The 25,094-nt window shown below is 32.7% G+C and overlaps 1 protein-coding gene across 1 annotated transcript in view; it reads right to left on the reverse strand.

The window, feature by feature from the left end:
- LOC133335237 (cell adhesion molecule Dscam2-like) overlaps nucleotides 1-25,094 on the reverse strand; it is a gene marked incomplete at both ends in the record, with an annotated part of 76,019 nt that overhangs the window by 12,428 nt on the left and 38,497 nt on the right. Inside the window, 4 exons of the mRNA XM_061543532.1 lie at nucleotides 4,900-5,055; nucleotides 11,695-12,003; nucleotides 17,143-17,286; nucleotides 21,824-22,079. Of these exons, the coding sequence (XP_061399516.1) occupies nucleotides 4,900-5,055; nucleotides 11,695-12,003; nucleotides 17,143-17,286; nucleotides 21,824-22,079 (865 nt within the window). The remainder of the gene's footprint in view (nucleotides 1-4,899; nucleotides 5,056-11,694; nucleotides 12,004-17,142; nucleotides 17,287-21,823; nucleotides 22,080-25,094) is intronic.

Raw genomic sequence — 25,094 nt, forward strand, 5'->3', positions numbered from 1 at the left:
ATATTAAAATAGATTTTTTATATAAATGAGCAAATGTTCATTTTATAATCGACCATAAAACTGTTTTACGCCATTTACACAAAGCTGGATTCTAAAAGAAGTTCGATGTTTGGGTGTCACACCACTTAACAGAAAATAATAGGATGGATCAAATTTTCATCTGCGAAGCCTTGGCCAAACGGAATGAGATGGAGATAGATTCTTAAACGGATGGTTACTGGAGATGAGAAATGGATCACATACGGTAACCCATCCGAAAACGATCGTGATCGAATAGCGGTGAAGCACCTCAAACGGTGGCCAAGCCAGAACTAACGGTCAGGAAGGTTCTGCCATACATTTGGTGGGACTAGAAGGGGATTATTTATTATGAGTTACTTCCATATGACCAAACGCTAAATTCTGATCTCAACTGTCAACAACTGAACCGTTTGAAGGTAGCAATTGACCAGAAACGGCCAGTATTGGAGAGGTGTCGTGTTTCATTTGGACAACGCTAGACCACACACATCTACAGTAACTCGCCAGAAACTTCGGGAGCTTGGTTGGGAAGTTCTTGCATTGCAAAATTTCTTTAATGACAATTTGTATCTAGAGAGGATTGTGAAAATCCACTACTAGAGTTTTATGCAAATAGAGACCAGGGAAATGACCACAAATCATACAACAAAACGATGCATATTTGGCCCAAATCAGATATTCCGAAGCATGTTAGTTCATATAAAAATAACACTGTGCAGCACTAAAATCTTGAACCAATCGAGACCCCCAAAATCTTGAAGCTTGTGATGGTGGAAGCTGGGTTTATCATTATTAGCTAAGGTTTTTTTTTTTAAATTAATTTTTAAAATTAGCACAATTTTCAAATAATACGTACTCTATATCTCGTGAACTATTTGAAATATTGCTTTTCTCTCAGCAATATTTTTCCTCTTAATTAGATCTAAAAATGTTCTCTTGATATAAAATCAATGAAACAACACCATCATACTGAAAATAGCACAACTGCAAAAAAATTAAAATTTCGACATACTTTTTCCATGTTTAATTTTTACTTCAATTTTGTACCTATTTATTGAAAAAAGCATAGCAATTTTTATTTCTATAAACATACAATTGGGAGTGAATTTCTTTGGTTCATCTTGATGAATTTGTGAGGCTATAACTATGTGAAGGAGTCAACCAATGAAATCGGGGTTTTAAGAAAAGTTGTTTGATTTGCTATTGGCTATCTTCTTGTCATATACTGTTTGGCCGAGTCAGTAGCAGTTTCTGAAAAAAGTGTGAAAAACATGGAAAAAGTATGTCTAAATTTTAATTTTTTGCAGTTGTGCTATTTTCAGTATGATGGTGTTGTTTTATTGGTTTTATCTCAAGAGAAAATTTTTAGATCTAATTAAGAGGAAAAATATTGCTTAAGAGAGAAAAGCAATATTTCGAATAGTTCACGAGATATAGACTCAATAATAAGTACGTATTATTCAAAAATTGTGCTAAAATCCGCCCCCAGTCGAATATTTTAAAAATGAATTTAAAAAAAACCTTAGCTAATAATGCAAAACCCAGCTAGGGATTTTCTTCCACCATCACAAGCTTCAAGATTTTGGAGGTCTCGATTGGTTCAAGATTTTAAAGTTGAAAAATGTGTCACTGTGTAATCGATTTATTTTTCCCCAACCTAATATTAAAAAACTATATGGTCATTAAAAGCACGCTACAGGACCATATCCTCTTCCTGAAATTTTACATAGCCACATTCCAAAGTACCTGTCCGATATCACCGAGAATTCTTTATATAAAATATTGAATCGATGTTGAGATTTGCGCAAAAGAAGAAGTCGCCAGGGTTAAGTCACAAAATCTCAATAACGTGAGTGAAAATATCACCCGCAATTTTTCTCCGTTAAAGAGTAACACGTTTACTCTTTACTCGTGTGTGGCTTGGAGTGCTGTCTTCCTGAAGTTTGTTTTTTTTTTCAGATCTAGCTCTCTCGAACGCAATACCTTCCTATTAAGAATTCTTTCATACGTTGAGCTACATCAGCAAAATTATCAATTGTTTTTGGGCATATTGTTCTGGTTTGTGAGACAAAATCGAGGTAATGGTCGGGGGATGGACAATTCAGATGAAGGAAAAATTCGCTGTAGCTCAAAGTTCTGAGATATGGTGTGATCATTTTTTGCTGGCGACCCTATTATACATGAAGAGATTACTTCATATCTTCATTTTAAGCTATTGTATGTATTTTTGAGGTTACATTTCCGCAGTAAAAACGAATTAGGAATCTTTTTGTAGAACATTTTGCCTTCTAACTCGATTTTTTGTATGTACTTTGAAACGGAATCTAATTACCACATGATGCGATTTTTCATTCTAGCAATACACTACAAAAATGTTGCTCACAAAATTTCAGATAGGATCCTCAGCGACAAAAAAATCGATATTACAACAGCTTTTGTCAATATACCCGTGTCATGTCACTAAAACCGTATTTGTATGTATTTAAATGTATTCTATATATTTTTTTATTATTTAGCAATAGGGATTTCCCAGACCCAAAATCTATCGCTGATTGTGCGTGTGATTTTGGTCGAAGACCTAGCCCTCGCTGACTTTTTCTTCCTCCCTAAACTGAAAAATACGATGCAGGAGCTGTTTGCTATAGCAAAAAGCGTGTTGATTAAGTAAAACCGTCATTATGTTCGACCGGGACGAACTTTTCATGCATAACTGGTGTAGGAACATCAACATACCTAAAATTAAACGGGACGTTTGTATGGTGCTATTTTAAAACATTACCCTATATTGAATAAACTCTGGAAATGACAAATTTAATGCTAACTAATTTAAATAAAGACTCCTATTGTTTTTGGTAATGATCGGTTAAAAGATGAAATGGACCAAATTCTTTATTTTTTCTGTTCAAAGGAACCAAGGAACAAGCATAATTCTTTACTGATAATCGGTCAATATTTAGCGGTTCAAATGGACCCAGACTTTTGTGTGACAAATGACAATTTTTTCATTCTATGGCCCATCGAGTTACTACTGAAGGTCATAGACCCGATACGTTAATGATATCCAAGAGAAGTTGTTAACCTTTAAATCGATACTAATTCTAGTGATGTATCTTCTCGGATGTGGGAATTATATTTGAATATTTACAGGCGCCTACGTATTCTGATATTCACCCCTATTCCGTAAGTCGTCGTCGTTGTCGACGACGTTTCTTTGTCGACATAACTTCGCATCAACATCGACATCATTTCGACATTTATTTTTCTATTCTGTAACACTCATGCGACGATGGCGACTATTTATCGATAATATCAATAAAACAAAAAACACATCTCTAAAATTGAAGTCAGCTGTTAATTTTGTTTGATATTTTTGTGCAAAAATGTGTTTGTATCCTTCACCACACTGTGGCACAGGGCATTATGTCTTGGTACATGTACTTGCAACATCCAACCCATAGTTACTTTTTAGTATATACATCGAATTACTTTTTGAGTCCATTTATGCATGTCCCTCCGTCCATATATTATTTTAAAAACGTTACAGTTCACCGTTATGATCCGAATGGGACGAAACTTTTTTTTTGCACAAGACGAGCCCAATTCATAATGGCCAGATTTATATACATATCCCACCATATATTTTTATTTACACGAAATTTTCCAAAATTTATTGAATAGAGTCGAGGATGACGTATCCTCTTCTTGACCGGACATATTTTTTTTTTAATTTCTTAAAAAAATTTTGTTCAAACACTTCATTCGTCAACAAAAATAATGACGAAGAATCTTCGACATCGTCGTCGTCAAACTTTGTTACAGAATACCAAAAATATGTCAATAGTTATCGATAAATGGCGACAACGACATAGGGAATACCAATTTGCATCGATTATTTTGTAACCCACTGCGACACTAGAGTGTGGAAATGTAGCGCTGATCGGTATGAAATTTTACATAAAGTTCCGGTTGAGGTCAATGTAGTGATCTGATGATATATAGGATGAAATGTACTGTAATTTTTTATCAGGTCTTTCAAGAGGACATTATTATAAGCCGAACATCAAATCCACTGACTGTTTTCATAATGATCGGTTAATATTTAGGAGGTAAAATGAGCCAAGACATTTATGTGTACAATAATTTACAACTTATAATTTAAAGTTCAGGGTAAGAAAGATGTTGTTTGTTGATTTTATAGAGAGTGTAAATATCCTAAATATCGTATCAATTTGTTTGATATATGCCTGTCCTGCAGCAAATGAGCGATGTAATAACTTACAAACTAAATATTTCTAGAAACGTTAAAATTTGATATGTATGTATTTGGTATCGTTAATTAAATATAAATCGCCTATATCAACCGAAATGACCACAGTAACAACATTTGCTATCATGTAACAGTAATTATGTTTATCCCATTTCAATTATCGTATCCTTTCATACCTAGAATTTATTTAAAAATCACAATTTATTCCGTATGCAAAAACATTGTCGAATTGTTTTAAGGTATCATCGATGTTACTCATCTATTTGTTCTGCAACGATATAACCCACACACCATTGAAGTGCACCAAAAACCAAATAAACATTGGTAATTGTGTAAACAGAACTACAATTCATGGTTGAAACTGTGGTTTTATATCAAAAAAAAAAAAAAAAAAAAAAAAAAAAATGGTACACAATCCGCGTACTTACACAAATGTCATCATACATTTGCATATACAATGACATATCGCAGAATATATGTATGTGCTAACATACATTTATATGTATATATTTATCTGACTGTCGGTGTGGCTGTATGTGTGTGTTTAAGCGTCTGTATTTAACAATAATAAATACCTATAAAATCAAATCGAATTTCAATTTTCAACTTACCACGTGTGTTTGTGGCCTGTGCCACCACAGATGTTGGCTCACCCTCACCGACCGATGTTGAGGCCGATACCCAAAATTCGTACATTTGATTCTCAGCCAAGCTGCGTGCTTCATGTGTAACCGGATAGCCGGATTCATCGACACGCACCATGTGAGCTAAAATAAATAAAATAGAAATGCAAAAAATTTATTAAATATATGAAAAAAAACAAAAACTTTAAATCCGATTTTATAATAGAATAATCATGACTAAATCGATTATTTAGTTTGTTTATATTTGATAAAAAATTGTCGCTATTTTAAATATCTTTGAACTATAACATAATGCTAATTACAAAGTAAATTTACGCTTTCATATGACCACACTTTCGTAGAGATGCGATCATCTATTCATCAGTTATACGCTTTAAAAGTAGGGCTTGAATGTGCCTGATTTGAAACAAGTTGCCCGAAAGATGGCGCTGACGAATTTCTATGAATGTTGTGTCATATGAAAATATTAATATGAAATTCAGGTTTAAAAATTAGTATTCAAATTCTCCACAACAATAATTAATTTTTTAATGATCATTATTTTCATATGGGACCGATTTTGTAGAGATGCGATTATATCATCAGATGGTATACTCTTAATGAACAAGGTTTGAACCATTGATACATTTTCGTAAAGAGAGATATTGGACTTAAAAAACAGATTTGAATCATGCCCATCAATAGATGGAGCTGAGGAAGACGTAAAAATATTGCATATATAATTTATTATTGCTTTTTTGGGTTTAGTTAAATATTAATATGAAATTGGAGTTTAAAATTAGATTTATAAAGTATGGAATATTACATTGAGTGGGAAGTACCAAAAGGAGTGGACCGATGGGTGCCATCTTCGAACATGATTTTCTTTTGAAAAAAATATTACAATTTGCGTGCTTTGTATCATATTGAACATTCCATACCATTGTTTTTGGATTAAAAAATGTTCAACATTTTGACCACTTTATGAAGGAGGTGCTAGAAGGAACGCACCGATAAGTCCCATTTTCCAACAATATAAAAATGTTAATATATTAGGAAACGAGATAGGCACATGGTTCCTTTTGAGAATATGTATAGAATCACTTTCGGAGTCGATTTACGCATGTTCGTCTGTCCATCCATGTACTTTTGTGAACAATGTACAGGTCGTATTTATGATCCGATTTGGTTGAAATTTGGCATAGGTCACTTATTTGGTCCAAGGACAAATCCTACTGAAATTGGGAAAAATTGGTTCAGATTTAGATATTGCTCCCATATATATTTTCGTCCGATATAATGTAAATGGTGCACCAAAGTCCCTATATATCTTTCGATTTGCACGAAATTTGGCACAAATTAATAAATTAGGTCTAAAATGATGTGTGCTAAGTTTCCAGAAAATCGGTTCAGATTTAGATATAGCTCCCATATATATATTTGCCCGATTTAATGTAAATGGTGCACCAAAGTCACTATATATATTTCGATTTGCACGAAATTTGACACAGAGTAATAAATTAGGTCTAAAATGATGTGTGTTAAGTTTCTTGAAAATCGGTTCAGATTTAGATATAGCTCCTATATATATTTTCGTCCGATTTCATGTAAATGGTGCACGAAAGTCTATATATATCTTTCGATTTGCCCGAAATGTGGAACAGCGTAATGAATTAGGTATAGAATGATGTGTGTTAAGTTTCCTGAAGATCGGTTCAGATTTAGATATATTTTCTACATATGTTTTCGTCCGATTTAATGTAAATTGTGCAACAAAGTCCCTATATATCTTTCGATTTGCACGAAATTTGGCACAGCGTAATGAATTAGACCTAGAATGATGTGTGTTGAGTTTCCTGAAAATCGGTTCAAATTTGGATATAGCTCCCATATATATTTTCGCCCGATTTAATGTAAATGGTGCACCAAAGTCCCTATATATCTTTCGATTTGCCCGAAATGTGGCACAGCGTAATGAAGTAGACCCAGAATGATGTGTGTTAAGTTTCCTGAAAATCGGTTCAGATTTATATATATTTTCCATATATGTATTTTCGCCCGATTTAATGTAAATGGTGCACCAAAGTCCCCATATTTCTTTCAATTTGTACGAATCTACTAATTTTACAAGTTTTGCAACTTTTTACTCGAAAACCATTCCTGAACCTACAAAATTGGTAAACCATTGAATCAAATTTAAGAGAACAAAAAAAAATGGCTTCCTCCTTGTAATAGCTTCCTCTAAAAATTTGTCCGAGTAAAAATGGCAAACAAGAATCCCAACTTCTGAGTGGCTGTTATGTTGATTTCGAAGTATTGTCATCTAATTTTGGCATATTTACTAGATTTGCGTTCCCGAATTTTTCACATTATTTTGTACTGAGAGAGGTTTTGAAATGTTTGCCTTTTTTTAGCTTTACTATTGAAAAATAAATGGAACAGACAATAATTTTATAGTAAATTTTAAATATTATATTTGTTTAAATATTTCCTTTGTTTGCATTGTGTTTAATAATATTATTTCTGTTTATTCTCTTTGCAGGATTTCATTCACATTTTACGGGTAAACTGACGCAATTATTGTTAATATATTATTATAATTTAATTGATTTTTATTTGTATATTGGCATTGTAAAAGCTTAAATTGAAAAAAAGAATATATATTATATATGTAATTTAAATAAAATAAAAATATCAAATAAATTGCAATTCGTTTTATTCTAATAGTACACGATTTACTATTGCGCCTAAAATTATGCTCTAAATGATTATTTAGTTAATTTATGAACCAATAATTACAATAGTTGGCAACACTGGCAAAAATGCGTTAATAGCGCCATCTATTGAATCACTACATCGCAATGGGACAAATCACTTTTTCAACCACCAATTTTAGACTGAAAATCGTTAAAAATGACAGATCGTTAAAAATTATAAAATCTTAAAAAATCGATGTCACATAAAAGAAAAAATATGTTTTAATATTGTTAATATGTATCTTGAAATTTTCTGAAGAGGATTTTAGCGGAAAGAAACGGGTTTGTGTGCAAAGCAAAGGTTAAGTAAACATTGAGAAGGTCCATGAAAATATATTAATATCGTTTTTTACCCTTAATGGCCTTAAATCTTATGAACGAAGTTTTTGTATAATATTCGGAGGACAAAAAATTCAACTGAAGTCAAATTATTACTTAAGTTGAATTTTTTGTTCTGGGTTTTTGATATAACCGCCAAGGGCTTTCGCACTATATAGAATTTCTATCCTCCAAAATCGTGTTGCAGAGTGTAATATTTGTAGTAATTACCTATATGGTAAATTGGCGATATTTTTTATCATATGGCTCATTTCAACAAATATTTCGTAGAACAAATTATGCGTTCGATATGAATTGTGAGATGTTGTACAAATTAAATATAATATCCTTGGCAAAATTGTGACGCAAGACAATCCGGCATAATTAGATATACATGTAATCATACCCTCCTTCCTTTAGATATCTTAAAAGGAATGAAATTTGGAATTATTCATCTGCTAGTTGGGGTGTCAAAATTGGCAATTTTTGCTGAATTTTTTCGTTCAAAAAATGGTTTTGCGCTATTAACGCGTTATTGCCCGTGTTGCCAACTATTTCAGAAAATACGAATTAAAGCATACTTTCAGGCGCAAATTAAATGTAATAAAATAATAAATGAAACACATGTGGATTCAAAATAATAGTTATGTCTTTATTTAAAAAAAATATGAATTTTTACATTAATTGAAAATTAACAATAAAATAAAAATAAGTAGTAAAAAACCTATGAGTATATATATTTAAATAAATACAAATACATAATATTGATATTTGTTAACCTTTTTAAAGGTACATTACCTTATTATCCTTTCCTGAGCAAAATTAACGAATCCTTTTTCATATGCACCGTCAATAAATAAATTCTTATAGCCTCTGAGGCTATTTATGAATGGTACTTCCAATATTAAAACCAGTAAAGAAAGGAGTAAAGTCGGACGGGGCCGACTATATGATACCCTTCACCACTTTGGGTATATTCAACAGATGAATCCTAACAGACGTCGCATTTTTAAAGGACCAGTAAAATGAAATTGGATCCATAAACATGCCATTCTGCAACTGGTACTAAATTTTTCATTTGGTCAGATATAGATATATCTACATCTGAACCGATTTTCAGGAAACTTAACACACATCATTCCACACCGAATTCATTACGCTGTGCCAAATTTCGTGCAAATCGAAAGGTATATAGAGACTTTGGTGGACAATTTATATTAAATCGGACGAAAATAAATATGGGAGCTATATCTAAATTTGAAATATATATAAGGACTTTGGTGCACCATTTACATAAAATCGGACGAAAATATATATGGGAGCTATATTTAAATCTGAACCGATTTTCAGGAAACTTAACACACATCATTCTATACCTAATTCATTACGCTGTGCCACATTTCGGGCACCATTTACATTAAATCGGACGAAACTATATATGGGAGCTTTATATAAATCTGAAGCGATTTTCAGGAAACTTAGCACACATCATTCTAGACCTAATTCATGACGCTGTGCCAAATTTCGTGCAAATCGAAAGATATATAGGGGCTTTGGTGCACCATTTACATTAAATCGGACGAAAATATATATTGGAGCTATATCTAAATCTGAACCGATTTTGAGGAAACTTAAAACACATCATTCCAGACCGAGTTCATTACGCTGTGCCAAATTTCGTGCAAACCGAAAGATATATAAAGGGACTTTGGTTCTCCATTTACCATAAATCGGACGTAAATATAGATTGGAGCTATATCTAAATGTGAACCGAATTTTCAGGAAACTTAACACACATCATTCTAGACCTAATTCATGACGATGTGCCAAATTTCGTGCAAATCGAAATATATATAGGGACTTTGGTGCATTAAATCGGACGAAAATAAATATGGGAGCTATATCTAAATCTGAACCGATATATAGAAAACTTAACACACATCATTCTAGACCTAATTCATTACGCTGTGCCAAATTTCGTGCAAATTGAAAGATATATGAGACTTTGGTGGACCATTATTATTTAATCGGCCGAAAATATATATGGGAGCTATATCTAAACCTGAACCGATTTTCAGGAAACTTAACATACACATTCTACATTCTATACCTAATTCATTACGCTGTGACAAACTTCGCGAAAATCGAAAGATATATAGGGACTTTGATGCAACATTTACCATAAATCGGACGTAAATATATGTTGGAGCTATATCTAAATCTGAACCGATTTTCAGGAAACTTAACACACATCATTCTGGACCTAATTTATTACGCTGTGGCAAATTTCGTGCAAATCGAAAGATATATAGGGTCTTTGGTACACCATTTACATTAAATCGGAGGAAAATATATATTGGAGCTATATCTAAATCTGAACCGTTTTTCTTCCATTTCAATAGGGTTCGTCCTTGGGCCAAATAAGTGACTTGTGCCAAATTTCATTTAAATCGGATCATAAATGCGACCTGTACTTTGTTTACAATTTAACATCTACAGACGGACGGACTGACGGATATGCATAAATCGACTCAGAAAGTGATTCTATGCATATTCTCAAAGTGAACCATGTGTATATCTCGTTTCCTTTTGCCTGTTACAAACATATGCACAAAGACATAATACCCGGTACCACAGTGTGGTGAAGGGTATAAAAATCTATACCTTGGATTGCTTCAAAAAAAATCTAAGATTTTTATATTTTTTAATATTTGCCATGAAATACCATCACCTTTATTTAAAAAAAAAATCGACTGACCGCGTAAATTATTGTCCTCTTATCCTTCAATTTCAAATCAAATCTGCCAAAAACTGTTGCATGCTCAGAATCTAATCAACACTACATTGTGTAAAATTTTCTCATTAATTAATTCATTTTTCGTAAAAGCAAAAAAAAAACACCAACACACACATAAGCGAAAGTTTTCTTTTCAGTTCCACAAGACATTGGTAATTAAGATCTCCATTCAATTATGTGATAATTACACCGACAAATTATTAACCCTCTCCACCCCGGTTCTTTTCTGGCAGGGTGAGAAAGGGGGAGAAAATACACGAGTGAAGAAAAAACCTTTGCAAACTTTGTCCATTCTTCTTCTTCCTTTTTCCGAGTTCATACCAAAGGGGCATTAAATTGAAATTAAATGCCAAAACTTTTACATTTCAAATCTACAATCAGCCAGACAACCAACGAGCCAGCCAGCTAGCCAGCGAATATAAAAAAGTTCAGCTAATAATAGTAAATACAAAATCATTCATGAAAAGCATGATTCCTTTTCTCAATTCCAGGAATAGAATAAAACAAAAAAAGTCTGGTGGAAAATAGCCAGCTTCCATTGTGCGTATTAAAAATCTCTGAAGTTCGTGGTATACGTATTCTACGTTAAGGCAAGTTTCCGGATATTACTGCACCTTTCATGACGTTCAATGATAAGTTGGGCTAAACTTTTCCTATCACCATGATTTTGTTCTCTGGTTTCCCTTTTTTCTTATATGAGCCAAAATTGAGAAAAAAAAAACTTTTATTTCAGCTTCAGAAATTCCTTGCTTCGTTTTTTTTTTCAAAATATATCTTTTCTAAAGGTTTTTTTTTTTTGTGACTTAGAGTATTGGCCATCAGCATCATCATTGGACATTGGAAGTAAAACCTAACTAGGAAATGAAAACTGCAATGATGATGACGATGATGGTGTCGTGGGATCATACTTACATTTTGCTGGTCCTTTACGTCCGGCTTCCCTTGAATAGACTGTATAATGGGTTATTATGCCATTGCGATTTCTCGGTGGCAGCCATGAAATCAAAATGGAATCTGCTGTTAGTGCTGCTGCCTTAATGGCAGCCGGTGCATCTGGTACATCATCCTCCGTTTGGCAATATAACGGCTGACTGGCTACGCCATCACCAGTGGCCGTGTATGCCAGCACCCGCAACGAGTAATTGGTCGCCTTGTGTAGTGTGTGCAGATAGGTTTCCAAATTCGATGTACGTTTTATTTCTAGTTTTGCCGGAAAATCAACTGTAGTTCCCCGTGGTATAGAGACAGATGGAAGCATGTGACGAGAAAGAGAAATAAGAAAGAAGAAGAGACAAATTGAAATGAAAATTGAGTTATTTTTGTTAAAGTACTTGACAAAAGTTCCAAACTTTGTGAATTTGGGTGGAGGAAATGTATTTATTGCCAACAACCACTAGATATTTCTGTTAAGAAATAAATTTTATTGAATTTAGAAAAAAATGAGCACAGCCTTTAAACTACTTTGAACATACAAACACAGTTAAATTACTAATTTGAAATCTCACTTAAATTATTAACATTACAAATGGCTATTATTATGTCATCATAATAATTACATAAGAACGCCCTTTTTTAAAAATCTGATTGCTCTCATATTCATTGAAGTGGTTTTAATATTTTTTTAATATAAATCATATTTCCGCGCCAAATTCCATTTCCTAATTTATAAAAATAACATAACAACATTGTACAACAAAATACAAAAAAATAAACAAAAAAAAAAAAAAAAAACTATTTACATATGTTTCAAATGCTTCGAACACTGGTATTTTTCTTTTTTTTGTAGCCATAGAATCACGACTTTTCTAAAATAAACAAACCAATTTTGTATTTTTTTCCATCTCCACAAAACATTATTTGACCTAAACTAACAAAAACAAAATAAATGAATGGACAAAAAGTGCACACATTTTAAACATGAACGAGTTGTTGCCCATAAAACTGCATACCGCAAAATTTTTAAACCACAAATCCATACAGCAAACACAAAACGATATCAAATATGAAAACGAATCGTGGGAAACCATAGACAATACAAAAGGATCAATCAAACGAAAAGATAGTTGAATGTGTTAGCAAGTATGTGTGTATGTAATATAAATGTATGCACATCGCAGCAAATAGAATTTCAAATGTCCAAAAATATCAAGTGAAATACTAATGATAGAAATTCATGGAATATGTTGAATACATGCATTTATTTTTGAGGATTTTCTGAGGAAATTTTTCTGCATATAAATTTTGTTCAGGAATATCAAATTGACATTGATTGGTTATATTTCTGGGATGATAATGAAGTAAATTATAAGGAGGAGAGTAACATATGACATTCATGGAAGAATACATTATATAATACTCTACATACACATAAGCACTATTTTCCGAAATCCCTTTCTTATTTCCATTACACAGATTAAAAATAGATCAGAATTGTTATTTAAATTTTGCTTTGTAAGGGCAGTGATCATTTGGAAGTAATTTTTAAGTGAGTTATTTATACTCTTTCGAGGCGAACTTAATGGTCTGAGTATTGTAATGAAAAGGAAAACCATTATGCGACGCGTTTCGCCGTTGGTTAAGCGGCTCATCGGGCATATTGGGCTATGTGGCTTTACGAAGATCGTATGTTGACAGCTTCTATTTATTTCGCCCTGATGCGAAACTTGCATATGCGAATTAAGTTCAAATTTGTTAAGGTTCGTTATGTTAGGTTTCCACTTCTCTCCTATGTCAAAAACTAAATTTAGTGCATTTGCTATTCTATTTACTACATAAATTCGAGTTTCCAAAGTTATCTCCAAAGCTCAATAATACACTTCAGTAGTAATCTAAATTCCAAATCTCAAGATTCAACCAAATTCAAATTGTTCCAAATTTAGCGCCATTTAGTAATTTTTATACTAATATATAAGAATTTCTAGAACTACATCAATCCTACACTCTAACAGTAATCTTAATTCCACCAAAGTCCAAATTGTACCAAATTCAGTATTTTTCGTACTCATAAGTAAAAATTTCCAAATATACCTCAATCCTGCTTTCATATAGTAAACGTAAGTGTAAATTTCAGAATTCCAGCTTTACCCGTTCGCCAACATCCAAATTGTAGCAAAGTTAGTACCATTTATTAAGTTTCGTAGACGTAAATACGAGTTTCTAAAACTTCCTCAATTCCACACTCCAACAGTAATTTTAATCACAAATTTCAGGATCACAGCCCTATCCGATCACATAGATCCAAATTGTACCATATTTAGTACTTTTCGTACTTATGAGTTCAAATTTCCAACACCGTCTCAATCCTGTATAGGAGGTGATGCAAATGTGGTATACCCATTTGTTTTTAGATTGCCAAATTTTTATATTTTATTCGATTAAATTGAAATTTTACACTTAACATGCTACATGTGTTGTCTTTCCGTGTATCAATTTGAAAATAATATTATTCTAACAATTTAAGAGATATTTGAGAAAATATTTGAAATTCCATTAAAAGTGATTTTAAAAAAAGTGAAGGTAATGTGGTATACCACATGATGTTAATGTGGTGTAGCATAATTTTCACTTCCAATTGATATCTTATATAATTTATTGTTTTTAATGAATGTGAATTAGCTCGAGATTTAAGTCTGTTAAGATTTTTAACGGATACGTTGAGTGGAACATTAATTTTTATTGTATAATAATGTCTACACATGGCAATATTTAATTTTCGTACGGAGAAGTAGTTTAAATCCCATGTCCTTTGTTTTCCTTCCTTATGATGCATGGTAGGCTCTCGTAGAGGACAAATGTTTCAAATAGTAATGAAATTTTGTCGTACGGAGAAGTAGTTTAAATCCCATGTCCTTTGTTTTCCTTCCTTATGATGCATGGTAGGCTCTCGTAGAGGACAAATGTTTCAAATAGTAATGAAATTTTGTCTTGTGCTGGCTTTTTTTCATACAGACTCAAGGTATACCACATTACCTGCACTTGTGTTCCCTGAAAAATTGTCTAGTTTTTTTCCTAAATTGGTAAATATGTGGTGCAATCACACATATTATTTGATTTTTAGTACTTACTGATTATTTTAATGCTTTCATAATAAAGATTAAAATAAATCTGTAAAACAAAAAATTATTTTTAAACTTCAACCGAAAAAAGTCAATTTCATGAAAAATTTAATTTTTGCTACTGATTCTCAACGTAAGTCAAATAAATTAAACAGATCATTGCTATCTTATTTTTTTGAGAACAGCAAACTATAAAATATGTTTCAGTTTTCAGTTTACAAAAAAAGTGACTATACCACATTACCAACCTATACCACATTTGCATCACTTCCTATACTCTAACGGTAATTTTATTTTCAAATATAAGTTTTCCATCTCTATCCTTTCACTCAAATTTAAATAAGTAACCAAGTGATCCTACACTCACACTCCAACCTTAATTTTAATTCCGCTCACACAAAACGAATTGTACTATATTTAGTACCATTTAATGCTTCTCGTATCCATGAGTATGAAATTCCAATACTACCTTAATTCTGTAATTTTCATTTCAAATTTAAGTTTTTCATCTCTATAAGTTCACTCAAAAATAAAATTGTACCAAATTCAGTACCATTTAGTAAACATACTGACGAATTATCAAAACTACCGACATATCTTAATCCTGCACTCCAACTGTAATATTAATTAAAAATTTTAGAATCTCAGCCCTATCCGTTCACATAAAAACAATTTGTAAACTATTTGGTACCATTTAGTACTTGTTTTTTTCTACAATTCAGAATTTCCTGAACTACGTCAATCCTACACTCCAACATTAATTTTTATTCCAAAATTCTGGAGTCCAGCTCTAACCATTCACACATAATCAAGTTGTACCAAATATAGTACCATTTAGTACACACAAGTACTATGCTCCCGTATATCAATTCTATATTCCAACAGCAACCACTATTCCAAATTTTAAGTTTCCATCTCTCTCCGTTCGCCCAAATCCAAATGGTACCAAATCAAGTGCCGTTTAGTACTTTTCCTACACATAAATACGTATTTCCAAAGATGTCTTTATAGCTCAATCTTCAACAGTAATCTTAATTCCAAATGTCAGGTCTTCAGCTCTATCCTTTCAAGCCAAATGCAAAGTGTACTAAATTTTGTACCATATAGTACTTTTCGTACCAATAAGTACAAATTTCGAACACTATCGCAATCCAAAACTCCAACAGCAACAAACTACTTCCCAACCTGTATTGCATATAAAATTTCAAGATTCTAACTATATATGTTTCACATATATACAATTGGAAATAAATTTAGTAAATTTTAGTACTTTTCATACACTTATAGGTAGAATTTCGAAAAACCCTTTTTTTCTTTCGAACTTTCCATCAGTGACCCACATTCCAAATTTCAGAATTCTAGCAACATTTCAGAATTCATGGTACATTTGAGTACTTTTTGTACCGTTCTAGTTCGAATTTCCTAATACCCAGCTTTATATCACACCTACACACCAACTACAACCCACACTCAAAATTCCAAGCTTCTAGCTTTAACCGTTTCGTCTGGGCGATGATCTGTCAGTCACTCACTCACTTAAAACTAAGCTCTTTTATATATTAAGATGAACCTATAAATATCGCAAATGGTGCAGAGTCTAAAGACGGAGGCTATATATTATATTTTCCTTATTATAACAATACTAATCATCCTATGTTCAGTAGCAATGAATGGGCAAAATTTGAATGCCCTATCTTTAATATTGCGATATCTATCTTACTTTCAAAAGATTGACGGACGGATATAACTAAAACGACATAAAATTTAATTCCGATCAAGAATAATTAATTACATGTTATGGTATAGACCGAATTCCTTCATTTCCTTACGGTGTTATTTGTCAGCTATAAAAAGTATTTTTTGTTAAAAAGGATTTTATGATACTCTCTATGTTAGGGCCTTAATAATACTTTATGATCATCTACATATTAACATAGATTTTTATATAAGAATATCATCTGCGATCGTATTTTATTCCGCTGCTACGTGACATTCATTTCATTTTCTACAATGTTGCACAATTTTTAATGCAATAAACCGTATATGTTTTAACTAGCCCTCCTACATTTTCAAAAACTGCAGCGACAGATACTTAAACTACAACTTCATTTCAATTGACAATAACTTAAAAAATAAATTTCTGAACCCTATAAAAAGGACAATGACAAAATGTAATAATAAAATACCAAAAATTTGTATCTGCACTTTGTACAAATTGCCGTACATAAACATAAATACACTTTTCATGAGGCTAACCTTAGACACCGCTATACGATACACTCTTTAAATTGCAAGTTGTACTTACTCTGATTCACAATCGGCCGATATAAAATTTTATAGCCCTGAATTATGCCACCGTGAAATTGCAATGGTGGCTCCAGCCAGGATACTTTTAGACTTTGTGACGATAATGCGGTACAGTTGACATGTTGCGGTGCTGCTTCCGGCACTGTAATATGCATTTACGTTACGTTTTAAAAGAGATAGACGAACGTAGTAGAATGCAAAAAGTAAGAAAGAAAAAAGAGAAAACAAAAATGTTATATAAATGCATATAAAAATTATATGTCACTCAGTGAATTAACGTTAGTAGGTGATGGCGGGTAGATGGTACAGTGGTTTGTGAATGTGCTGCAAAAAAATTTAATTATTATTATTAAAATACATTTTGAAGAGTAATTCATTTAACAAATGATTTCGATATTATAAAAATGAACAAATAATCAATTTGAGAAGCAGAACTCCCATTCTGCCTACAATAATTACATGTCCTTGGTGGCGTATAAAGAATATTAACTCAAATTGTGTGATAATTATACGTCCAGATGGTCATAAACAAATGTAAGGGTTCAATAATCATCTATCCCATTACGAAAGGCGTGTGGATAGACTGAGTTTATGGAAATTGACAGCGGCGAAGAATAATGAGCTAAGAAGTCTTTTTTTTTAATTCGCCTAATATATGGTAGAATTGGTATTGTATGAACAATAATCAAGATTAAGAATTTTTTGTTAAGTGAGTGGTTCGTGACATGAGATGAAATCATGGTTTTGGCAAATATTGAATAGAAGTGCTACAGAAATTTGCTGTTGGTATGTATGATTGTAATAATAGGGTATTTTCGAAATTTTGTATTAAATGTACACTGAAATGGGTACCAATGACATATATTCTAATAGAACAGGAACTCTGACGTTGGGTTAACAATATGTGTGTAGGATTAAGATAAGGCTGTTGTTCTGTCAATTAATATTTTATGTCTGCTACATTAATTGCAATATGTAGGGAAGGAATGGATATTGAATCTTCAACATTGATACAATTTTGTGTTTGGAAATGTGCGATTACGAAAAATTCTAAAAGCTCTTATTTTGGTTGATCAAAAGAAGTTACTAGTGGTTGGAATTATGACGATGGCTCTAGAAATTCTTACTCTAAGTGTGAGTGAAATTTTGTGGCTAGCACTTAAATTATTATATTTGGCTCATGAACGGTTGTAGTATATAGGATATCCAAGAGTTATCCAATTCATGGATTCAAAAATATGGGACTAGAATTCGACATCTCTCAAACTAAGCTTTTAAACCATTTTTATACAATGTTCGGCCCATTTTTGTTCACCTTTGCCTCTCTTATGACCATTTCCAGCAAGATGTAAAAAGGCCACACGACAAACTGTCACCTTCTTGGAAACCTTGTTCGGTATTAAAGGGCTCCGAGAGGTCCTTTCCGACTTTAACTGCTGAACTTGTGCCAGTTAGAGTTATCCTGCATAGCCGTATTAATTTTGCAGGAATCTCGAACACAGACATAACTTTAGACACTTCTGAACGGACAGGTTTGTCGAATGCGGCTTTATAGTCGACGTATAGGTGGTATGTGTTTTTCGTGGGTCAGGATTTGGCGCAGATTCAAAAGTATGGGACTAGAGTTCGACATCTGTCAGACTAAGGTGTTACACCATTTTTATACCCTCCACCACTCTGTGGTACAGGGTATTATGTCTTTGTGCATATATTTGTAACAGGCAAAAGGAAAAGAGAAAAAGACCCCAGGTTCCTTTTGAGAATATACGTAGAATCACATTCTGAGTCTAATTATGTTTATCCGTCTGTCTGTCCATGTTAAATAAATAAAGTACATGTCGCATTTATGATCCGAATGATAACGAATGGTTCAGATTTGGATATAGCTTCCATACATATGCTTGTCCGTATTTCTGTAAATGATGCACTGAACTCAAACACTTGGTCCGATTCAAACGAAATTTGAAATAACCTACTGTATTGAGTCTACAGTAACGTATGTCAAGTTTAGTGAAAATCGGTTCAGATTTAGATATTTCCCTCCGTTTTTATGCAAATGGTGCACCAAACTCCCAATATATGTTCAATTGAGAAACATTTTTGCATAGCCTTAGAATCGTTTAAGATTTAGATATAGCTCCTACACACATTTTCGTCTGATTTTATGTAAATGGTACACAGAAGCTTTTATACTTCTCTCGATTTACATGATGTTCTGCATAGCGTATCAAATTTAGTCTATGTTGGCCAAGTTTCCTTAATATCGGTTCAGATTTAGATATAGCTCCCATACATGTGTTTATTCGATTTTAGGTAAAAGGAGTCCTAAACTCCAATTATTTGTCCGATTGAGACGACATTTTGCATTGAATATTAAATTGAGTGTTTTGTTGAAATCGGTTTAGATATTTTTGTCCGATTTGATGTAAATGGTGCACCAAAAATCTACGTTTGTTCGATTTATACGAAATTTTGCACATCGAATTCAATTGGGTCTAGAATGATATTTATTGAAATCGGTTCAGATTTAGACATAGCTCCCATATTTATTTTCATCCGATTTTGTAATAGGTGTACCTGTTACACGAAATTTGCACAGCCTATTGAATTGCATCTAAAATGGCGTAAGATGGGAATAGCGCGTAATGGATATTTTAAAATATGTTCTGATGTGGATGTAACCCTTATTTATTTTCGTTTGAGTTGACGCTGTACTGCAGCATATCAAATAGTGTGTGCCACGTTTGCTCATATCGGCCCAAATTTACATATAGTTCCGATACATAATTTGTGACATATGGTACACCAAAGAACCCATGTCTGCCCGATTGACGTGTTTTTCATAGATTTCAGAATGGTATGAGTATGGATTGATTTAAACTAGTTCAAATATCTATTTATATCACTTATTTAAGTATGTCCGATTTCATTTTTTCTATCGAAAAGGTTCAAAAGGTTTTCTCTTCATGTAAAAGTCTAACATTGACGAAAATGGAGAAAGACAGTGAAAACGTACAGATATCTTGTCTTAGAGAACCCCATCTGAGACCTTAGGAGCGAATTTTAATTAGAATATTTGTACGTCAAAAATCTTGGACTTAAGGTACAAAAAAAAAACATTTGATTTTGACCGACGACATATAATCTACAAATAATGTGTAATAGCTGCAAACAAAGATGTAAAAAACATTAGATTTTTGTTTGCAGCTATTACACATTTATGAATTCTAAGGTCACAGACTTTTGCAGTGTCGAATTTGTTCCACTGGGTTCTAAATAAACTCGCTGATCAGGATAGTACACAAAAATTCTATTATAGTACTGGGCCAAAAACCCTGTCGTGAGTGCAGTGTAAGAAAATTATTAGAATTTAGACGTATGCGTGTCGCTATTGGGACAAACATGCTGTAAACTTTTGAGATACATGTATACGAATTTATCTTGCCACAAAAGTAACTAATTTTGATTGGAATTAATTCTTTTATATGAGTCCGAAGATATAATTTTGGTAAAACTTGTCCCCTTTGCCAGTTGTGGTATGGGCAGAACGCATATTTATACTTCATGGCCTGAAAACTTTCCATTCCATTATAAGTACTATAAGAAATAGAAGCTACAGTTCCATATCTACAAAAAATATAAATTTTTAATTTTTATACCAGAACCTTAATAATTTCTACCTTCCCACCCCGCCTATAAAAGTTTATCGGTTTCAATCAAAGCCATTAAGTAATTTACATCGTAATTTACAAAAATAACACTTATTTTATAAACTTAAAATCCATATAACCCTCGACCATTTATCTTCTTTGTCTTGTTTTAGCTTGGCCAAGTCAACTTTTAAGTTATTAAATTTAATTACATCATTCCGAGTCCCTTAAACCACTTTTATGCATCATTCTACATTGGTATAAATGTTTTTAATATCCAACCATTAACGAAAAAATACAAATAGCCAGCACACCGTCGTACCATCGCTGGTGTCCGTATAAGGAACATATAATGCCTTGAGGCCATTTACGAATTGTCTAAAAGTAAAAATACTACAACATACACACATACCTAAGTATGTATAGCCAACGTTTGGAAAAACGGAAAAAGCGGGAAGATATATGAGACCGGTGTTTCTATAATACATGAAAGCTCTTCCGACAGTTTATATTTTGTGGCACACAAATAAACCCACAAAAATAAAAAAATAAGAAAATTCCAAAGCAAAGCTAACAATGAACCAAAAACAGAAAAAAATGGAAACATCCAAGAAGAATTGTGATAAAAATAGCACATAACACGACGACGACGACGCTAAAAGCATTTTTAATGTTTGTTGTTATTAAGATAACAATTTGTACATCTGTTACCTTCAATACAAAAAAATACGAACGTGGGCATGCAGGCGAATAACACGTAGAAAACGCGAGTGAGTGAATGAATGAGTGAGTAGAGGCCATGGCAGACAGACAGACACAGCAACAACAATTGTCTGCCAAGGATTCTTTGTGCCACTTATTATATTTTTATTTAAGCTAAAGTGAGAACTATACACTGCTCACATCCACACCACATAAACGTCACCGTCATCATCATCACCATCGCTCGCCATCGCCAGTGAATACTTTGCACTTTTTATCCACGGCATTTTTGTCTTTACCACCTCTACTACTTTACTCTACACTTACCTCCCTCAGATGTTGTCCCAAAGATGGGCGTACTCCATGGTCCCGAACCAAAACTATTCAAGGCTCGCACCGTAACCGCATACCGGGTATACTTTCGTAAGCCACGTAATGTGGCCTTCGTTGTGGCCCAGCCACTTACAATCACAGACTTCAGTGAATTATTGACAACGCTAATGTAGTTGATATTCTGTTTTTCTTCGCTACAGTTGACGGTATAGCCGATGAGTTCGCCATTCCAGGATTCACGTGGTGGTATCTGCAACAAGATGGAGAAAAGAAAGAAAACAGAAAAAAATATTAAGAGAATTAAGGTATGTAGATTAAAGTTGGGAAAGTGAAAAAATGTTAAATAGTTTGGACAAACAAAATCTGTAATATTAACTGAAAGTAAATATATACTTGGAATTCGATTCGTTCGATTTGATTAATAAAATAGCATTGGATGTTGTTTTATAAGGTAGAATGTGCATTAAATTGGTCAACATCTTAAAATATTCGTCGGAGACGAATAAGATTTATATACTTCTGATCAGAATAAAATTCTATATATATATTTAGCAACTTTTAGTAGGGAGCTTCAAAATATCCTTATAACGGAAATAGACATAATCTAACAATTTTTTAATATTCCATTTTCAAAAAATCACTTTTTTTTTGTGGCACATCAATGATTTTTGGTACACATATAGAGAAAAATGTTCTGACTCCGAAACCGTTCGCAATCAAATTTTTGGTTGATGCGCGCAAAAGTTATGGAGGTTTTAATTTTGGGCTTAAGAAAAAAATCTTAAAATTACGCCGTTTCTTACATTGACCAAAAACGTTGATATAGATTTTCCTCCGTAAAATAAGAATATGAATATATTATAATAATCGCGATAATGTTGCACATATTCGCGAAATATGAGAAAAATAAAAAATATATAGCAGATTACATCAATATTTTCAATATATTAATGACATGCACACACCAAAAAAATAATTTAAAAATATCTACATAATCTAAACACCATGATGTAGCGGTTTCTAAATCAAAGCGACAACAAAACAAGATATTGAGGAAAAATATTTGTTTTTGGTTCGAAAAAATAATGTCATCATATTTATTTTTTTAATTGTATACAAGAAATTTCAGAAAAAAAATTTGGGGTTATTGTGCTATTTTATCCGAATTTCGCCGAAAAATTTACCTATATAATAACAATTACTTCTTGTGTTTATTATTATATAGGTCAAGACCCTTCCCACCCTTAGAATTAGGAATAAATCTTTAAATAAAATTATATTATGAAATATACATTTTAAATTACGTGTAAATCGCGTAATTATCAAAATCTGATGCGCATGCGGTTTCCAGGAAGTACAGAAGTTTATCTTCCAATCCATATATATTTTGCGAAATTTCATTTGACGGCTAAGATGTGCCACACGTTACATTGAAGTACACAAAAACTCGTAAAACGCGAATAATTTCCGAAAACACCATATGCCATTGACGCGCATCCGATTTCGGTGTGCAACCTAAAAAACATACATCGATCTATACCGATTTCAATGTGGTCCATTAAGAACCATGGATGTGCCAGCTCACACTATTTTTGAGATAAATTGCGTCTAAATCGCGTAATCCTCAAAATCATTTGATGCGCATGCGGTTTCCAGGAAGTACTGAAGATTATCTTTTAATCCATATATATTTTGCGAAATTTCATTTGACGGCTAAGATGTGCCGCACGTTACATTGAAGTACCCAAAAAATCGTAAAACGGGAATAATTTCCGAAAACTCCATATACCATTAACGCGCATCCGATTTCGGTGTGCACCCTAAAAAATACATCGATCTATACCGATTTCAATGTGGTCCATTAAGAACCATGGATGTGCCAGCACAATCTATTTTTGAGATAAATTGCGTACATCTCTCTTTCTGAAGTTTTAAAAGTTTTCTTTTCGAAAAAGATCAAAATACGTATGTGGTCATTTATTGAAGCGGAAATGATACACAGAAAACGCAAGTAAATCCGCGATATTTTCAAAAACATTTGTTGCCAAATTTCGTGTTTTTGGAATGCCAGTTCTCGCCGTTCTAGTAGATGGATTTTCACGAAGAAGATTTTATATCATCCGAAACGTAAAAAACCTAATTGATCGCGGGTACCCATATCATTCAGTTGACAGATCTAAAAATTTGGCCCGAAAAATAGGTTTTTTAGAAATTTGATCGCACAAAATTCGCACCTTCGGATGAGTATTACTCTGAAGCTGTGCATACTACATACACAAAATACATATCAAATTACGCAGATTCGCGACTACAATAATCTTATAATCGATTTTTATAAATTCCTGTTTGCGTATTAAAGCTAGAAGTAAAATTAAAAAAACACTCAAAATCGAGCTTCAAAATGTCAGCATCATTTAAAGGTAGATGCAGTTAAAATTTTGAAAAATGATACATAAGGGGCGTAGTCCCCATTTTGTTGGCTTCTAGTTTTATTTTGAGACGAAGACCGTGCAATGAGTGGCTTAGTCACAAATCCTGTTTTTACACATTTTTTACATTAAAGTAGACACAGCATTCAACAAAATTAAGTTTGGAGGTCAATATCATGAACAGTTTGCAACGACAGACCAATTAACCCAAAACTATTCACTTTTTTCATATACTTAAGTAGTTCCCGAGTTATAAATAGGTGAACCTCCGCTTCAGCTATGTTAAAAAATTGGCAATATTGCCCATATAATAATTTTCTGAATTAATTTAATTCTTTTGAGCAAAGTACAATACGCATTTTTGATCCGATTTGGATAAAACTTGGCACGGGCCACTTATTTGTCCCAATGACGAACCCTATTGAAATTAGAGAAAGTCGGTTCAGATTTAGATAAATCGTCGATATACATTTTCAATTTTATGTAAGCGGTGCACCATACTCCGATTGGTGCAAGGTTTATCCGAATGAGACAAAATTTTGAATCAAGTACAGATTGACGTTTGTGCTTTTTGTTGAAATCGGTTCAGATTAAGTTATAGCTCCCATATATATTTTCGTCAGATTTTATGTAAATGGAGCACACAACTCCCAGAGTCCTCAATTAAGTGCAGATTGGCGCATCTGAACTTCTCTTTGAAATCGGGTCAAATTAAGTTGTAGATATAGCTCCCATGTATATCTTACGGCCTTTTTATGTAAATGGTGCACGAAAATCTCTAAGGTTTGCCCGATTTAGACGAAATTTATATTTTTTGAAAAAAAAAAAATAAATAT

The sequence above is a fragment of the Musca vetustissima genome, unplaced genomic scaffold (genome assembly GCF_032173495.1).
Source record: "Musca vetustissima isolate MV318-11 ecotype Yass unplaced genomic scaffold, APGP_CSIRO_Mvet_v1 utg15798, whole genome shotgun sequence".
In the NCBI taxonomy this organism is placed as follows: domain Eukaryota; kingdom Metazoa; phylum Arthropoda; class Insecta; order Diptera; family Muscidae; genus Musca; species Musca vetustissima.